Source organism: Athene cunicularia (genome assembly GCF_003259725.1).
Source record: "Athene cunicularia isolate RWA chromosome 2 unlocalized genomic scaffold, athCun1 chr2_part1, whole genome shotgun sequence".
NCBI lineage: Eukaryota > Metazoa > Chordata > Aves > Strigiformes > Strigidae > Athene > Athene cunicularia.
This window is the reverse complement of record NW_020799095.1, coordinates 83,183,434-83,202,513: the sequence shown is the minus strand read 5'-3', so window position 1 is coordinate 83,202,513 and position 19,080 is coordinate 83,183,434. Positions and strand designations below refer to the sequence as shown.

Here is a 19,080-nt window from a genome sequence, read left to right as displayed (position 1 = left end):
GCGGGAGGCCGGGAGGGGAGCGGAGGTCCGGGCTCCGGCCCTGTCCCGCCGAGGGCGACCGGCCGGCTGTGGGTCGTCGGCCGCGGTGCAAACCCCCCCCGTGAAAAGCTTTCCGGGATGCTAATTTGAAAAAGAGTCCTGGGTTTTGTGGCTTTCGAAATGCTGTGTGATGATCTACGTGGTAAGACACATAGTAGTCCTGGATTTTGGGGTGGGTTTTTTGCATTTACAAATGGCAGAATGTTAAAAACTCCAGATTTGTGACTAGGCTTCATTGAAACTCGGTTGTCTGATGCATTTGAAGAAAAGACAGATGTGAGAGGATAGCGTGTCCTGGGACCATGTTTTTAGTGATGCTCAGCTACAGGCTGCTGTGAAATTTTGCCGATTTAACATGTTTGTGCTGGGTAATTTACCCAGGCCCCTAGAACAGTTAACAGACGCTGTAATTCACAGTTTTCAGCATACTTTCTCTCTCCATTGGTATTGTCAGAAATCTGGGAAAGTGAATTAGGGCTCCCAAATGCCTAAAGTTCTGTAAGTTAAACATTTGTCTTCAGGTGCTCTAACTAACTGCAGTGTTTATTTGCTCCTCAATGAATTGCTTCCAGAGGACTTTATAGTTTCACAACTACCACTTTGGTTGTGAGTTGGCTAAGCAGAAGAACATCCTATTAAAATATCCATGTTCATGCAACAGACATAACTTCTACAAGCCAAGACAGAAAAGGTCTCTGTGCAGATGTTCGCACTTTCTCTTTGGTGTACTGTCATACAATTGGGATTGTATGGGATGGACAGGGGATTGCTTGGAATCATACCTCTTCTTGTCCAGCTCTTCAGGGTCTTCCTTCACAAGTGACTGCAGGTCATTACTGCAGGCAAATCCCTGTTTTGATACCTTTTATTGCAATGCGTGTTTTATTTTACTACTTAATGGAGGATGTATTTACTATACAGATCCTTTCAGTATCCGTTCCGACAGCTCTGAATCTGGTGTCCTGCATTTATACTTGATACTGGCATTTATGGCTAAGGAATCAGATTTAGTTCCCTTAATGGATTTCCTGAGGGGACTAAGACTGCACAAAGAGATGGCTGAGTGGAGATCCCTAATTGTTAGTTATCTGCACTAGTCTGTGTACCTTCTGCCTTAAGTTAACTTTTGCCCTCAGTGTAGCAAAGCCATGCCCCGGCATCCTTCTCCCTTCTTGACAGATGTAGAAAACCTGAGAACATTTTTGTTTTCAGTTATCAGTGTTACTCTGGTACCTGGATCCAGGACCATCTGAGCAAGGGATTGTGTATGGACAAATGTCCACTGGTAACTGAACAGCTCAGTTACCAGTGGACAAAGTAAATGCTATTGGAACCCTTTCTCTTTAGTATTATTGCTTTTTATTCCTTGTATTTTATTTGGCAATGTTGTATTCTGATTATACAGGTTACCCTTTCCCTACTGCTCCTCCTGTGGATCCATTTGCAAAAATCAGAGTGGATGACTGTGGAAAAACCAAGGGATGCTTTAGGTCAGTCTGAGATAAAAGTGCAGATACCTTTATGTTTGCAAATGTTGACTGAATGCATTGGAGACTTTGGTAAATGTTCCATATTCGTTTGAATAAATGCTTATTTAAGAATATACGAATGTGTAGTTATGGAGTATATTATCTGAGAAAACTAGATTATTTAGGGATATACATCACAGTTATGGACCTACAGTTATTTCATGTTTCTTGCATTTTCATGAAGGACTTACAAAACCAGGACTAGGAAGGTCAACAGAATGATACTGCGTGTAATTAATTGCTTGCTGTACTGTTTAAATACTATACATTCTTACACTAAAGAGTAGTAATTGCAAACACTTGAGGGTACCTTGTGTATAGCATAATATAATATGTTTTACTGCCATTATGCCAAAATGCATTCTTTTAGATTTTTTTTCTTGCAGAAAGATAATTAAATTCCATTGCAGGAAACCACAAGGAAGTTACGTGTATTTCCAATTCCGTGCAGGTACGGTAAACCTGGATGCAATGCAGAGACCTGTGACTACTTTCTAAGTTACCGTAGAATAGGAGCTGATGTTGAATTCGAGTTGAGTGCTGATACCGATGGCTGGGTGGCGGTGGGATTCTCCTCAGACAAGAAAATGGTAAGATATGTACAGTTCTTCATGTTGCGTGCACGCTTTTGTATGCTAGGATACAAATGGTTTACATTTGATGTGAAAACAGAAGCAGAGCCTAAAAGGAAAAACTGACTTGATGAAAACTTAAGCACTGTTCGGTAGCCACCCTGGGAGCCGAAGCCAGGCCTACTGCCTCCCAGAAAACTGCCTCATCCTTCCTAACATGTCCTTCTTCTCTGGGAATTAAAGCAGTATTTCAGTTCAGCTCTGAATGTCTGAATGTTATTAGCTTTTTGCCTTTTTATTAGAAAAGCCCTCAGGAATAAGCCAATTCACGTGGAAATGTCCTGTCATGCTTTATGTCAGTGTTACTTGGACAAAAGGCACATCAGAAACTAAATAGAAAATAATTTTATTCTTCAGTAAATTAGCTGACTTTCAGTGATATAAATGTGACTTTCACCGTTAAACTTCAGAAATCTGTTTCTTTCATACCTGTGTGTTGTTCCAAGGAAGCCACGAATGTGTGACAAAATGACTCCTGCTAATTTAAACATACAGACTCTAGAAAGCAGTCTTGTTAAAATTTCGTCTTCATTTTCTCCTGGATTTTATTTGGGTTTTTTTAATGCTTATTTCTGTACTTTTCCATTCAAAAGCTTCACTCTTCATTGTGTTTCAGTGAGCAAAACAGGAGCGAACTCTGCTGTGCGAACTTTAAATAACCTGAGCAATAGATGACTTAGGCAAAGATGTTTTGTCTGTGATCCTTGGTAAAATGTTTAGGATTAAAATGCAGTTCATAATGTAGGTGTTGTATACAGAAACACTCCTGAGTATGTAAAACAATACTGACCCTATGTTCTAAATCACCAGTCAGAGGACAGGGCTGTCTTTTATACTGCTGTAAGCAGTAGTCTGAAAAAATACAGAATTTAGACATTCTGAGCTAGGACTCACAAAAAAGAATGGGAAGACTTGCACTGACAACAACATTTATATCAGACTCAGAATGAGAAAGAGAAAGAAAATGTGAGGGCAGGTGCTTTTCAGTCATTACTACATATGTCTTAATATGACACTGTAAATAAGCACAATAAAAATAGAAGTCTTTTATGTCACAGAGAACAGTTCACGTCACAAGAAAGAGTTCATGTTTTTAATGTTGTGAGGAACAGTTTTACAGCCAAATTTTGGGTAGAGTTTAGATGCCTGGAAATGCAAGTACTCAACAGAGTTTTCAAAGCAGCTCAGCACCTTGAAATGTTTGGCCCCAAGCTATCAGAGACTGTGTTACGGGTTTGTGACTCTGCTACAGCTGCAGTAGATCTCAGGGTCCCACTGCCTGCATCTCATCAGCCCCTTGGAAAGCAGGCGTTACCTTCCATCCCAAGCACATCAAGCAGCATGTTAAATCTCAGCTACTGGTAAGAAAAATAGAAGTGTAAAGTAAAATGTTTTGCTTCCAAATTTGCTGCGTATGTGATCTAATGCCCATCAGTCAGCTGGACTAAACCAGCTAGCATCTGTCTTCCTCTCTTGTTCCTCTGCTGACTTCATCCTTTTTCATAACTTCCAGGAGGTTTTGGTGTCCTGGGATGCACAGGTTCTAATGGTAAAATGTCTCTGGGTCAGAACAACGTAGCTATGAGAAGTGGGCTGTGCTTTGGAGGCCCTAATCCAAATGGTGTGGCCCAGATAGCTACAGAAGTTGGGAAAAAATCCTACTTTTTGTCCTCAATAGATTTTTTATTTTTAAAAAAATTTCCATGACCTATTTCTTTGTCTCAAATAACATTATGCTTCTCCCTTGCAGGCTTTTGTGCCTAGGCAGGATTTTGTAATGTCATTCTGTTAATTGAAATTCAGAATGCTTTTTTCTTTCCTTTTAATTTTTTTCTATGTGAAAACAGCTTTATTTTTGCTTCTTTGTACTTAAGAATGAGGGATTTGTGTCCAGATATATAAAAACTAAACTTGGAATGTATAAAAACTAAACTTGGAAAACAAGTTATGGAGAGCAAGGATAGGCTCAAGACAGAAGCTGGAAAGGTTGCCTGCAGCAGCACTGAGGTGCAGAAACTGTTCAAGCATGTGTTTTACCCACTTGTCCCCTTGTTCCCTCACTTTTGGCACATCTTTCACAAATCCACATAGCAATGTTTCCAGAGAGCTGAAATGAACCCTTTTCCTCTTCTTTCCCTGTAACAAGGAACTGAGAGATTATCAGGCTAGCAAGCATCCTGTCTATCATCAGCATCACCTATCAGAAAGATTAATGTTGGAGAAGTAGGGCCTGTATTTAATATGGCGCTGATACCTGTGGCAGTGGTGTTCAGTAAAATGCCATTCATCCAAGTTGCACAGTGTTTTAATGGTTCTTGATACTAAGGCTTCTATGAAATAGTATCCTCAAATGAATGCTAATCCCTGAGTGATACAGTGCTCTACCACTTTGGCAGGGACTGTGAGTAGCTGTTCTAGCAACTGGTTTAATATTTCTATGAATGACCTCTGCAAACAATTGTCTCACACTTCCTTCTGTCTGCCGTTTCTTTGCTTTATTGTAGTGCTTGGTAGCTGTTTATTCTGTGTGAAGAAACACGTATTACTTTTTTTCTTGTATCCTATGGTGTTCTGTATTCTGTTACTACATGCTGACATCTTTCATTTTCTCTTAAGACATATAAGAAGTGATGTTCACTTAAGTGGACATCAGAAGGGAACAGAAAAGATACTGTAATTTATGGTATTGTTTTCCCATATTTAGTAGATTCATCTCTATTTTACTAAATTATATTGGATTTCTGTCTATGATTTGATGCAGTGGAGTTTGTACACATCAAGGATTCACACCTCTGAGTTTTTATGAAACAGGATCCTAGAACTTCACAAATTACGAAAGAAAACAGCCTTCCACTGATTAATTAATTATGTGATGTCAGGGTGATATCATGACTTACAAATATGTTATATATGTTAGGTAAAATAACTCTTAGAAAGATCCAAAAGAGTAAATAAATATTGTGATGTTCAATCTGATTGAAGACATGTGGTTAGGGAAACAAATATTTGTGTATATATAACTGAGGAAGAAGGAATGAGAGTCCCAAGTCTTGTGTATAATTTTAATTATTAAAAACTAATGAGGAAATGCTTTGTGACACTTTTGTTTTCCTTCTACCAATATGGTTTTACTATGTAGGGAGGAGATGATGTCATGGCTTGTGTTCATGATGATAATGGAAGAGTCCGAATACAGCATTTCTATAATGTTGGTCAGTGGGCTAAAGAAATCCAGAGAAATCCTGCTAGAGATGAAGAAGGGGTTTTTGAGAACAATCGTGTAACATGTCGATTCAAGCGTCCTGTATATGTTCCCCGAGAGGAAACCATCGTTGATCTGCATTTAAGTTGGTACTATCTGTTTGCTTGGGGCCCAGCAATTCAGGGTAAGTTGATTTCTGTGTTACCGACAGAACTGAGGTGCCAAAATTGATAAATGTCTTTCAATTACATTATTCTTACTAGACCCCTTTCTTTTTAATAAACTAAAATTCTGGCAGCATGGGGCTTAAAAACAGATAAAAAAGAAGACAAGATAAATAACAGATTCCTACATGTCTTGTTTTCATGGCTATATAGTTATTACCCCCACCCCCCAAAGCTAAATTTAGAACTTCATCACTAGAAATTCTGAATTCCTTTGAAGGATGTTTATTGTTTACTTGAATTGAATTTGTTTTATTCAGACTTTTAATTTCAGAAAGCAGAGAAATGACTCTACTCACTGACAATGTAATATGGCATGCTCCTGTAGGTTTGAAAATTACTTGGCTGTCTACCCATTTCTTTGGTAGAGTTACAGAAAAAATGCATCTGACATTATTTCTTTCTGCCCTTACCTGTTAAAGGTTCTATAACTCGCCATGATATAGACTCACCACCCGTATCAGAGCGTGTTGTCAGTATCTACAAGTATGAAGATATTTTCATGCCATCAGCTGCCTATCAGACCTTCTCTTCTCCATTCTGCTTGCTCCTCATTGTTGCACTGACCTTCTATTTATTGATGGGAACCCCATGACCGATGGAAGATAGCAAGAATTTGTCAGCAGAAGTTCCTCAGGATGGACAGCTATACAGATGGACGATGCATTTTTCTATCAGAATTTATATCTCACCACCATCCTCATCTAGCTGCTTTTGAACATAGTTAGCTTCTCAGGAGCATGCAATAACCATCTCCTTTGAGTGGCAGAGTGGTGACAAATCATTTAAGAATAATCAGTGAACACATAGGAGAATATTTTCAGTGTTGTGACTACTTGCTTAAAGAAAAGGAAACTTTTGTAAAATCAATGTGTGTGCGTGTGGGTGTGTATGTGTGGGAGGAGTGTCTGTATGCGTGTTTAGGCAAATTTAGTGATGGACTTCTGGTCAGATAACAGAATTGACTTCCAAATTGCTCCCAAAAGGCAAATTTGGGAAAATGTTATAATGCTGTTTGGTACTTCTGGAGCAGACAGCACAACTCCAAGTGCAGTTTCTGAACTTAAGATCTGGATACCGACACGGCAGTATAAAACCTGCCCTTCAGTAATGGACAGTTCTCTCTTTTTTTTTTTTTCATATTTACCAAGGTTTACTTGCTCCGGTACTTTCCAAAACTAAACTTGCATAATCAAGCATTAACATGATTTTTTTTTTAATGGAAAAGAGGTGATGAATGTCTACAATAATAGTGTCTCAAGAGCTTTCTTGAAAGAAATGGCTACTTCTTTTATAAGTGAGATACAAAGTTATTTAAACCAGGGGAAGGGAGAATACAGTAATGTAAACTCTACATGCATAGGAAAAACAGGTGTAAAACATACAGAATATAGAAGTTCCCAATAAGCCATAGGATGTCCTCCCAATAGATTAAATCAATTTTTCTCTTTTTATGAAAAAACAATAATTTTGCTGACATGTAAATATGTTTTTAAGCAGTTGTGTAGTAGTATGAAGTAATCGTGTTCTTCTGTGTTGTATGCCTGTATATCCTGTTCATGTTAAAGATTAATATGGGCAGCTGATGATAACTTAAAAAGAAACAGAAATATAATTAATATTATTTGTAAGGAAAGATAGGGATTAATAAGAAGAGCAGTATCTTCTAAATGTAAAATTGCTAAAATGTAGTTACTGTGAAAAAAGATAAGCTGAAGAGGAAATACATTAGATTTTTTTATCACTAATAAATATTTCAAAGATGAATGCTAAATGTTACAGAAATTGAAAGTGTCAAAATGTATTTACAAGCCACAGAATATTGTGAAAAACTTTGAGTTCTTGTGGAGACTTTCTGTTCTTCACATGACTGGAAGTGTATGACACATGTTTACATATAGCAGTCAAATGTGCATAGATAAGGTTGCTCATTCACTTCCCAACTTGCATTGAAATTCTATTTAAATAGAATTAAAATTTAAATTGTGCCAAAGTTCTATCTAATGTGGTATGCTTGAGGACTCTGTAACAGGATCTGGTAAAGTATGTGATGGACCTCCTTTCTATTCTCATTGCTGCATAGAGTTCAAAAAGATTATCTAGCTTTGCATCATTATTCTCAGACTGAAGTTTGTAGACTTAATTTTTTTGGGCTCAGCATTCTTCAAGCCTATGCTTAAAGTATATGAATTGGATTGAAAATTAATTTCTCTCCATCACAAACACTTTATCCCTGTTTCAAAAGAAAGACTTCTTAGTAATATATATTTTCATTGATGTCTTTAAGTATTTGTTCACTTAAAATACTGGAGTAGAGTTCAGGAGAGGGAAGAGAAATTCAGAATGAAGTGATCTTTAAAAGTGCATATAGTAACTTTATTTGGCATAAATTATTTCTCTCAAGTTGGATAACCTACTGAGCATCTGATGAAGGATATAGTAGAGACAATCTAATATGGAAGGTCTGTTTTGGTCTACAATAGCTGTAAAATTTAGCCTTAAGATTGGCTGAAGCAGATAGCTGAAGCCTGGATGTTGAGTTTTATATTCAGCAACCAGGTGAAGTGAGGAAATCATTAGGACAAATTCTTCTTGTTTGTGCTAATTTGTAGGCAGCAGAGATAGTGCAGTTCCTTCTCAGCTATTTAAAGTAGCCTCAGGGTTGCTTTAGTTTATGGCCTTATATTTACATTTTTACTTTCAGGCATTTACCTGCTTACCCACTAAAAGGCTAATCTGATAATTTAAAAGTACTGAAATAGGATAGAAACCCATTTTGGCTCCTCTTTCCTTCTTTAATACAGTGCTGGATTTAGGATAGCCTGTCTGGACCTGAGCTCCAGAGGTATGTTAAAGAGGACGATCCCAAGGTAAATGTACAACACCCATAAAACTGCTTTCCACTTACCTGGAGTCATACGTGTTTAAAGTTCAGACTCTAAAGCGACAGCAAATTCAGAGTAGAGGCAGAGCTATTTAAGGATACGTCTGCCACAAAGTATAAACTACTTCAATCTTCAGCTGTACCTATGTTCTCAATTAGGGTAAAAAAAACCCTTTTTTTTTTTCAATGTATTTATCAGTGTGTTGTCTGGTGTTTTTGTCATCATACTTTTCTCTTGTTGAAGTATTAGCAGAAATGTGCACTTCTATAAAAACTTTCAACCAAGCTTCAAAGTATTTAATTAGCACTAATTAAATATTTCTAATCAAATGGGAGGAAATAAAAGGCCACAACAAGCAACAAAGCAATCTGTTTTCTTCAGCATTTTAACTGATGACAGAGTTTAGCACTGAGCTTGTCTGAGAGTTGTTCTTCAGAGTGGAAAAAGCAGGAAACTGAGATTTAAGTCAACAAACAAAGAAGGTAAAAGTCTTTAGAAAGTACTAGTCGGGAAGAAATATAAGAAAAAGGCCATAAAAGAAATGAAAGCACTTTAACTCAGTGGTATTTAATTTTGTATGACACTTGGTAAGTCTTAACATTTGAGTGGGCATAGTAACTTGTCATGGAAGGTATTTTGGTTTTTTGTTTGGTTGGGTTTTTTTAACACTGAAAAGCAGGATTGACCCCTGTTATACAAAGTTACTACAAAATAATTTTCTTCAAAGTAGTTAAGTGATTATGGCATCCAAATAGATTTTTTGATTTTTCTAATTAACAGGTACCAACACAAGCTAGAGGAAAAGGCCTCCTTTGGAAAAAGAGGCAGACATTTACTTCTCTAAATCATTTTGGTTTCTTTATGGTGCCTACTAGCAAGCAGCTGTTAACGAACACAGTTTCAAAATGCTTTTATTTTGAGAATTACTTGCTGAAGAGTGACATATAGAGGCATAGAATTTCAAAAGTGCATGTTTAGAGTATGGTGTTATGGAGTATAGAGTATTTATAATTTTAACTTTGATTATTAATTAGAAAGATAGGACTGGCAAAGCCCATAAGGCATTAATTAATGTCCTTGGATACATTATTTCCATGTAGGACAGAATTCCGTTGTGACCATTGGTTGTTACATTAACCATATTATCACCCTCTGCTCACTCTGTCCATCTTATTTAGAATGTTTTATACTTAAAGTTTGTAAGTTAGTTGGAAGAGAAATCAGCTGCTTGTATTTGTGACAGTGCCTATTGCATAGGGACCTTGTTTTGTGACTGTAGTGTCTGACTGGTACCCTGCTACAAATAGTAAGCTAGACATGACATTAATAATAATTAGAAAAGAGAGAAAAATAAGTGGTGAGGATAGACTTTTGAAAAGTAATTTTTTTTCCTTTGCTATATATATATATTTATGTTTAGGTGAGATACTCTTAGATGGTAATTGATTCCCCCCCAAGGAAAAAAAAAAAAAGCCTAGCTGATTTGACTATGTTTTTGGCTACGAGGTGATGCTTTCTTCAAAATTCTGTCATTATAAGGGAAATACTTGGGTTTTGAAAGAGAACATATTGAAGAGAAAAGTTTGAAATCCCTCTGTCGCCTTCTTGTCTTTCTTGATTGGTTTTGTAATACTTGGATAGCAAGAAATAAAACCACTTGTGGTTTCCCTAATATGAGGAAACACCACCCCCCCACACCCCCCCTGATTGGGTTAAAAATTGTGAAAGCTGTGTTTGTCACTGACGTTTCCAGTCTTTTAACACAGGGATTAGAGAATGACTGGAGCGTGGTGTACATCAGCAATCCCAGGCAGCAGTTTTGAAGCTCACTTGGGACACCATATCCTGGGTCTGAACCAAGAAGTAGAGCCCTGCAACTGCCTCCATGTGCTCAATGGCTACTGTGAAATGGAAATAACAAACAGCACAACCCATCCTACAACAAATCCCTTAAATATGCAGATCTTCTTTTGCCAAACTGTGGATGGTGTTCTTACTGTGAGTGTTAATGTCTAGTCTTTCTCTGAAAAGTACCACACTCCTTGTCACTAGCCTATGTCCTGTCCCCGTTTCCATGGATGCCTTATGCTATTTAGTTAGATAGATGATCCTGAGAAGTCTTAGTCTAGCTGTGAAGAAGAGTTAGTGGGTAAGGAGGACTGACACACAGCTGTCTTCATGATTATCCAGGTCACAAATAGAAATCTGTGTCATTGATGATACTCCAGTCATCTGTAACTAAATGACTGATGTAACTTTAAGAGAAGGTGCAGGTCTTCTTATTTTTTGTCTGTCTTCTCTTTACTTTCTCATCCATCCAGTGCATCAGACACTTATAAAGAAACAAATTTTTCTCTTTTTAGAGAATAGACCATCTGTCTGGTCTTTATGGGTTCACTGGAAGTTTGTGCCATGCCATACTCTAGAGGCAGAATTAAACCTTATATACAAACTTGATAACTTTTATCAGCATTTAAATTACATTTTGACTCATTGGTTTCCTTGGTATGACACACTGATGTGTAGCAGGTGTATTTTTCCTGCCCTCCTCCCCCCTCCCTTCTTTTTTTTTTTTTTTTTTTTAACATCTCCAAATAGTTTCCCTAAAGAAAAATATTTGGTAATAGCTTTAGGAGAAGGAAACATGTACTTCACAGAATTACAAAAGGTCTAATATCACTTATTTTCAGAGATACCCATTGTGCTAGTATTTTATATGAAGTATAACTTTGTATAGATCCTTAGATTTATGATAGAAGTAGAAACATGTTTAAATATTATAGTTGGTTTTGGTGCTTCATGGAGCTGTGTATGTGCATAATCTGCATGAATTGGCATCCTCTGTTTGAACTCTGACTCCACAGTGTGTAATGAACAGGCAAAGTGTCTGCTTGAATGCTACACACTGAGGCATTGGTGACCTCAGATAGTTTGGGATAGAAGAATGGAGAGACTGGTAGTAAGGCTGGATGACAAGGAAGGACTAATGGTTTTGGCACTCTTCCTATTTTTGTATGTGTTTACATGTGGTTGAGCACATCTGGTACTTTTATCACAAGCAAATATTAATTGATGTGAATAGACGGAACAGTCTGACTTTAAGTCAACTTTAATGCATGTCCTAGCTGCATAAGGGCTGATGTGGGGACAAGGTGAGACTGTGCCTCAAGATGTGTACTCCCCTGATACTCCAAGGTAAGAGCTAGAGGCTTGATCTTGCCTTTAGAGGTATGAAAACCTGTCAGGACCCTGGAGACAGTAGTGACAGTTGGGTGCTGTGCATTTACCTGCTCACTGGCCGTTTTACAAACTATTGCTGCAGCAGCTGGAGTATCAAAAAATGGAGACTCTGCATCCGTTCTCAATAGTTTTCATTGTACCTTGTCTATTTCCCTAATTAACATTTCACTATCTGTATTTCTGTAGCAGTGTGTTAGGGCCTAATGCAGCTCTCCCACAGCCTGACCAGCATACATAATGGATAGTTAACTGGGAGGTTTTAAAGAAAATCTCAATTTCCCAAAATTAATCAAAAGAAATTAATTTATATTTATTGAACATATGTCAACTTTCCACCACACTATTTTTTTTCATATCTAGTTATGTCTGTGCAATTTGTATGTCAAGGTACCTGATTTTTGCAGATTCAGGGTAAGATCTAGGTAAACCTTCCTTTTCTAAGCCTGCTTTATTAGTATGAAATAATCACTTAGGTAACTTTCATTTTATTTTTATAGTGGGCTTGGTAAATTATGTATGCTTGAACTTAGTTATTTAACTTTTCTAATTTGGGCTCAGATAGTGAGGCAAAAACTAATTCTGAAATGTCAAGGAGGATGTATGCAGCTTGTGGAGTTGATAGGTGTGAAAAAGCAGACTTAAAAGACATTACTTGCTTTGAGAATCTGTGATTTGACTTGGCAATAGCAACGAATCTGCTGTAAGGAAAGGGGCAGATTTTTTTTTATTGGATTGCTAAGTAGTTTGAATTGCACTCATAGACTCATAGAATATCTCAAATTGAAAGGGACCCATAAAGATCCTTGAGGCCAACTCCCTGCTCCTCACAGGACTACTTAAAACTAAAATGTCATCATCCAGATGCTCTTTGAACTCTGACAGGGTTGATGCTGTGACCTCTTCCCTGGGGAACCTGTTCTAGTGATCGACCACCCCCTTGGTGAAGAACCTTCTAATGTTCTGATCTGATGCAGCTTCACAGTCTTTCACAACTGTTGCTTTTGCCCTGCTCGTGTTTCTTCTCTAAATAGGAATGTTCTTTCAAACTGATATGAGGTTGGTATATATGCAGGACTTCACAGCCCGTGTTTTAGAACAGCTGTTGCTGCTCCATATAGGTTCATTTTGATCTGCAATAAGAGGCTATTTAGGAAGGTTCTTATAAGGTGAACTTTTATATGGGTCTCTTAAGAATCTTTCTGTAAAGGTGTTATGTTCTTTATAGACTAGAGTGTTACAGAATTACCTGGTAGCAGTACTTTTATGAGCTGTTTCGAAATGATACTTACTCAAATTCATGTTTACATTTTTAAAGAAGTAATTGCATTTCTCAAAAGTGCCAAACAACTGCAAATCTTTCATGGCTTCAAATGCCCACTCAGGGCAGTGAATGTTTTATGGCAACTAGCAATTGCAAGATATTGCCTAATTTAGTTTCACATCTCTTAAGCTTAACATCTTTCAGTTCAATTTCTTAAGATGGTAATAGTAGAAGACTAAATAGAGGAACAACTCACTTAGGTTGTGTGCCAAGGAATAAAAAAAAAAATATTCTTGCTGATTTTTCACCACAGTGATCTGCAAAGTTTAGATTAATGAAAAATATTCTTCCCAGAATTAATAATTAGGAAATGTAAATTTGCTGAAGGTATTTTTGTGTGTGTGTAAGTCTGAGAATTATAGAAGAGAGTTTAAAAACAAAAGGGTAGACTTTTCTTTGGAAAAAAAAGACGACAAAACAAAGAATCGTACATGTTCCCTAACTCGTGGGGGGGTGGGGGGGGTGCAAAATGGTGCAAAGTGATTCAAAATAATATATAGAAACCTGAGGTGTTACCTGCTAGGGTATCACAGTTGCGGTTTTTATATACTAACCTTTTGTCACCTTTGGTACAAATTAGCCTCACACTAATGTTTTTTACAGTATAATTTGCATTTTTTTCCAAACAAGATGAACCAAGGCTAAGTTTAATAAATCAAGAAAATGTTGTCATATAGAGTATTAGGATAATAGGAAAGGAAGCACAGATGCTGTATTTAAGTCTAGGAGGAAAAAATTTTATTATTTAAGTACAAAATATGCTATTTGCTTCTGAAATATTGGACTGCTCACATATAAAGCAATGATTGCCTTTTTAGTTTTTCACAGTTGGTGATAGGAAACCAGTGCTAAAAACTGAAATAGAAAAAATTACCACAACAGATTTTCTCTAAAGCTGGAAGTATCATTCAAGTATTGACACAGATAGTCAAAGACGACATTCCAAACCTATTAACTAATTAGAAAAATGAAGTGGTGGGACCCTGTTATTTATGTGTGATGTCCCCAGCTTTTATTTAGGCAGATATATTTTGTTAGCATATTTGAAGTATCATGTGTTCTGTTTAGGTTAAAGCAGATGCCTGGTATGCCTTGGTATTTCTGATTAATATAACCTGAGGTCTGGTTTGCTTTAACCTCTTTGCAAGTAAGCACGCTGTCATAACTATGTTAACAACATTTTGTTTTGTACTACATGAAGTGTAATGGCTGAACCTGAAATGTCATCTCTACCTTCTAACTTTGTTCAGCGTTCTTAAGACTAATACACAGATAAAACATACAAATAAGTGACTTGTAACTATAGTGCTAAATGGTATTCTGCATTCTTTATGCTATAGGCTGTGTTCTGTATGCCAATACCCAGCATCCATATGAAGTCAATGAGCATGTGGTTGGGTAGGCGTGCAGAACTGGGGTTTTGTAGTCCAGAAATAATCACCAAACTTCTTTGTATTTAGTCTTTTGCACTAGTCTTTTCAGAAAAATAACACTGAATGAATAATACATACTGAAATTATGGTGACCTACAGGACTACTTTACAATCAGTGCATGCCATAAAATATTGCTTTGTAACATCTGTTTTATACTAAATGTTGGTGTTCAAGTGAGCCTTGTTAGCTATTTGACAGTGACAGACAACACTATTTATAAACCTGTTATAATAAATGCCTTTTTAGTCTATGAAAATGTGTGGTATGACATTTATAAAAGGGGTAAAAAAAAGGTCTCTCTGAAACTAAAGAAGTCCTTCCTGTGCCATGGGCTTGAATTTATTACCCTGAATAATTCCATTTAAGTCAGTGAAGCTAATCACAGTAGCAAATTAACAGATGTGGGGGACTAAATTTTTCTTTTTCACTATCAGAATCACAGTGAAGATGTAAATAAATGTAATAATCTGTATTTTAACAAAATATCAACCCAATTATCACTTACTATAGGTTAGTAGAAGGTAGAGGTTCCTGTGGTGACCTCTATGCAACTATAATCAAGTTGCTAATGTTACAAATTTGGGTGTTCTTTATCTACTGTCATTACTGCCCCATTGCTTGACCAGACAGAGCAGCTCCTGAAGCAGTCAGAGCAGGCTTTTGCAAAAAATAAGAAGATGCAGTTATATTAGAGATTGGGAACAGACAGGAGGAACTCCCGTAATATTCAGCAAGCAAAAGCAGCTGTAGAAGTCTCTCAAATAGGGATGCTTCAATTTCTGAGATCTTTCATGTTTGAGCAGGTATTTTAGCTTCTCGCTGGTGGTCTGAGAAGATTTGGCTCAAGGCACCAAGAAATTATTGCCTTTACACTGTGTGCTCTGTTGTGTTTGTAGTGTTGCTGCCCTATAGTTGCAGGCTGCAAGCAAGGACAGATCTCATGTGTGTCAGCTACTTGTGCACTATCCAAGTGGTCATGATCAACAGAGGCCTTAAATATACTCAGTAGAGGGTCTTAAATTATATTCTATTTGTGCTACATAACATTTGATGGTCTGATAAGGCGTTTTGTCACAAACCTGATGAGGCCAAAATATTCTTCTGTTATTCAGATCTCTCTGTATCCAACTCTTGTTCCATGCACGTGGCTACCATGTGGGTTAACCCTGCAAGAGAGTGCTCTGGGTTTTGTTCATCCCAAGGTCTTACTGGTGCTGTGTTTTGCATGCTGGTCCACGGAGTGAACATCTTTGTGTTGGTGCTATTGACTGCTCTGCCTTACGGCCATGCATTCCATTCCCCTTGTTAACTGCACAAGATTTGTATTTTCCTACATGAATCATTCAAGTATAGCCCTGCTGATAATACCATATACTGAGGTATTGAGCAAAGTCATTTCTGCAATAAAGTCAGACATGACTGATATACTCACTGGGTATAACCAGAGTCGGTGTTCCCAAGAGATGGTTTTCATTTTCTTTTTACCACTATTTTGTAAATTACATTTAATTTGGACTCATTTTAGTAGTGATCTGCATAAAAGATTGTATTTTAGGCTAAGGAAAAAATTAAAGATATGTGTCAATGACCTAAAGATACAAAGTTCATATGTTAATGATGAACTTTAAAGATTAAATATTTTTTATTTAGTCCTGCTACTATTGAAACTATAGTAGTTTGAGTATTTTTCATTCATCTGAAGAGCATATTACTTTGTCATTAAACTGAGGTGAATTAATGAAGTGAGATTAACTTCAACTGAACCTTCACAAATGTTCAGTAACGCAGGTTCCAGCAAACGAGTCTCTGGAGCAGGGATAGTTATTTTCTAAATACACAGGCCAGTGCTGACACCTTGTGGCTTCATTACTGAGTTATTGCATAGTTTCGTGTGGCTATTTCGGGTATAAATAACGATTAACTTGCTGTTGTCAGCGCTGCCTGTCTCTTCTGCTTCCTGACCTCCTCAGTACCCAATATTTTGGAATCACATGTAAAACAGCTTGTAACTTCGGGCTGTGTTGGACTGCATATCGAGTAAATAAAATCTAGGCAAGCCTGGGATCTCTTGACAGGGACTCGGAAAGCTTCAGTTCGGTGCACAAACTCATGGGTGCTTATGCAGCAGCAGACAGAAGTTACAAGCTTCTCTCTTCCTAGTTAATACCTCATTTTATATTTCCTTCTACATAGGAGAGCACCGAGGACTCAATATTTACCACACGTGCACTTTTAGGCACATATATGTTTTCTACATTGACACCAAAGCATTCCTTTGCTGCCCTCTTCACCCTTGAACAACTACTAATAGGGAAAATACATCTGAAGGGACTGTTTGAGAACTTCCAGTAGTATCAGACCCTGAGATGCACTACTTATCTATGGCTGTAAAAATGCCTAAACCACAATCTATCAGTGAAGTTTCTACCTGAATAGGCATCTAGTCTAAAATCACGTAACATTTTAAATCTGAAACAAAACCAGCTGTTAAGGCTGCAATTACTGTTTGAAATCTGTTGTGGAACTAACTGTTCAGAGCCTGACATGCATCTTGTGAAGACCACACATCCTGCCTCAGTTGTCACCTCAGAGATTGTTTTCGGATGTTTATGGTCATGTCCCTGTTCTTAAGTGTTCATGTTGTGGTAATACATGAGTTAGAAGTCTTTTTTTAATTGCATTGTGGGTTTGTGAGTGGTTTTTAAATTTTCTGATATGTTGTTTATAATGAATAGTAAAACACAGAATTGTAAAGTTTTTCTACAGTAGGGACCAAATCCTCAGCTTATGTAAATCAATATTTATAGCTTCACTCAAGTCAAAGAGGTGGCATTAAAATTTCTATTCCTGAAGAACATGACTGCCTGAGTCTGTTAAGAAAAATCAAAGGAATAAGGATGTGCCTATGAAGATTTGATTTGCTGGCATCTCTGTTTATCTAACAGAAGGATTTGTATTCTGTGTAAATCTTAATTGACACTTGCTGATTGAACTTTAACATAATAAATGTATTATAATGAGCCGTTAGAGTCTCTTTTTGGCATGCTTCCTCTGCTCTGTAGGAACTGAAGAAGAAAGGTTCGAGGAGTGACACATAGTTGTTACCCATTTCAGTACCCTGCCAGGAGGCAGATCTATCTGATCAAAGAGCAGTGAGCAACAGTATCATTTTAAGGTGCAATAAAAGTTTCTCATATTGGACAACTGCTTCTCCTGCCTCATCACCATCAGGATCAAACAAAGTACCTGTAGGCCTATAAATGCCTCCACTGCATGAAATTAAAGCACTTTGTCAAACCTACACACGTGATCTGTTCAGCAAAGGAAAACAAGGAGCTGTGGGAGCCAACAGGGACCTCTAGAAGCACGAACGGGTGTGTAACAGGTGAGAAAGTCTTTGCAGCATGGGCAGGCCAGGACTGCAGTGTAAAAGCTTTAGGCAACTGGCTAGGCCCAGCCACAGCTACAGCTGTAGGACGCAACATGGTTACAGGGAGTGTGTGGAAAAACCTCTACCCTTCCTCCTTGTGGGATGATGATAGAGATAGGTCTCAGCTATAGTCTGTTGTCTTGATATTGCTAGGCCTTTAAAGCTGGGCTATGAACACTTGTATTCCTGTATTACAAGTTAAAAACAATTGTACTCTGGGTAATTGCAGCTTTTAGACATCTGCATCATGCAAGAAACACTCCACCGAAGTCCTGGTGGACACAGCTCTTCCATGATGTTACATAATGTTAAACTTGAGTCTAAATTGTAAAAGGAAAAAAAAATAAGGAAAACCAAGTTCCTCTATCTATGCCTTTTCCAATGTTCAGAGGTATGCAACTTCTGCAGTATGTTGTAGAGTATATGCTACATCTCTCATTTAGAAGAAAGAGGAAGATCCCTCTGTGGGTTTTATGGTAGCATTACCAATAGCTTTAGTACCTGCTAGAGGGTTGTGTTAAGCTGTGAGAGGAAAACTGAGTAGTTCAAATGTTGTGGATTCCAGCCCTCACAGAACTTGCTCAGACCAAGCATGTTTATTACAGAGGCATTTAGACCACCTGTAAAATGTTAGCTGCCTCCCTCACGTAGACACAGAAGTCTGGTGTATGCCAGATGCAGGAAATTAGCTCCTCCCTTGATTATCTGCAAAAACCCCATTTGATGCAACACAATGTCACAACTGGCAGGTCTAAAAAAACCAGACAGAACAACCACTTTTTCAGCGGGCCTAAACACCATTAAAAGTGCCAGATGCTTCCTTGTTAAACATTTGATGCCAGAACATGTTCAGACAAGGCAAAATTCTCCAGCTGGTCTAACCAGTCTTGGCTCTCCACCTTGCAATGACGCTGCAAATTTCCGAATATTTTCTGCTCCCAGAGTAGGGATGGGAGAGCGCTTGAGGGAGCTGCGGCAGGGCTGCGCTGCTGGGATGGGGATGAGGACGTGGAGCAAGCTGCTGGACTCTTTCAAGCTCCTGCGCTTGGAGCTTGAGCAAGAGTAACGACTTCAGCAAGAGTAGCGAAGGCGCGGGGAAGCCTCGGCCCGCGCTTGGCGGTGACCGAGGCGGGGAGGACAGGGG

At 37.9% G+C, this 19,080-nt stretch overlaps 2 protein-coding genes across 2 annotated transcripts in view; both read left to right on the top strand.

The window, feature by feature from the left end:
* The first annotated feature begins 17 nt into the window (after positions 1-17).
* FRRS1L (ferric chelate reductase 1 like) lies at positions 18-12,046 on the top strand. The gene is made up of 5 exons (XM_026843086.1): positions 18-181; positions 1,445-1,529; positions 2,020-2,158; positions 5,340-5,586; positions 6,049-12,046. The coding sequence occupies exons 1-5, from the start codon at positions 160-162 to the stop codon at positions 6,219-6,221; spliced, it is 666 nt and encodes a 221-aa protein (XP_026698887.1). The 5' UTR covers positions 18-159; the 3' UTR covers positions 6,222-12,046.
* TMEM245 (transmembrane protein 245) overlaps positions 8,159-19,080 on the top strand; it is a 114,882-nt gene continuing 103,960 nt past the window's right edge. The window contains exons 1-2 of the mRNA XM_026843085.1: positions 8,159-8,185; positions 10,658-10,660. Of these exons, the coding sequence (XP_026698886.1) occupies positions 8,159-8,185; positions 10,658-10,660 (30 nt within the window). The remainder of the gene's footprint in view (positions 8,186-10,657; positions 10,661-19,080) is intronic.

Bases quoted from the DNA above. Each gene is read 5' to 3' on its own strand.
- FRRS1L (XM_026843086.1), top strand. From the start codon at position 160: ATGCTGTGTGATGATCTACGTG. The intron at 182-1,444 runs GTAAGACACATA...CTGATTATACAG, and splicing joins GCTGTGTGATGATCTACGTG to GTTACCCTTTCCCTACTGCT. The intron at 5,587-6,048 runs GTAAGTTGATTT...TACCTGTTAAAG, and splicing joins TTGGGGCCCAGCAATTCAGG to GTTCTATAACTCGCCATGAT.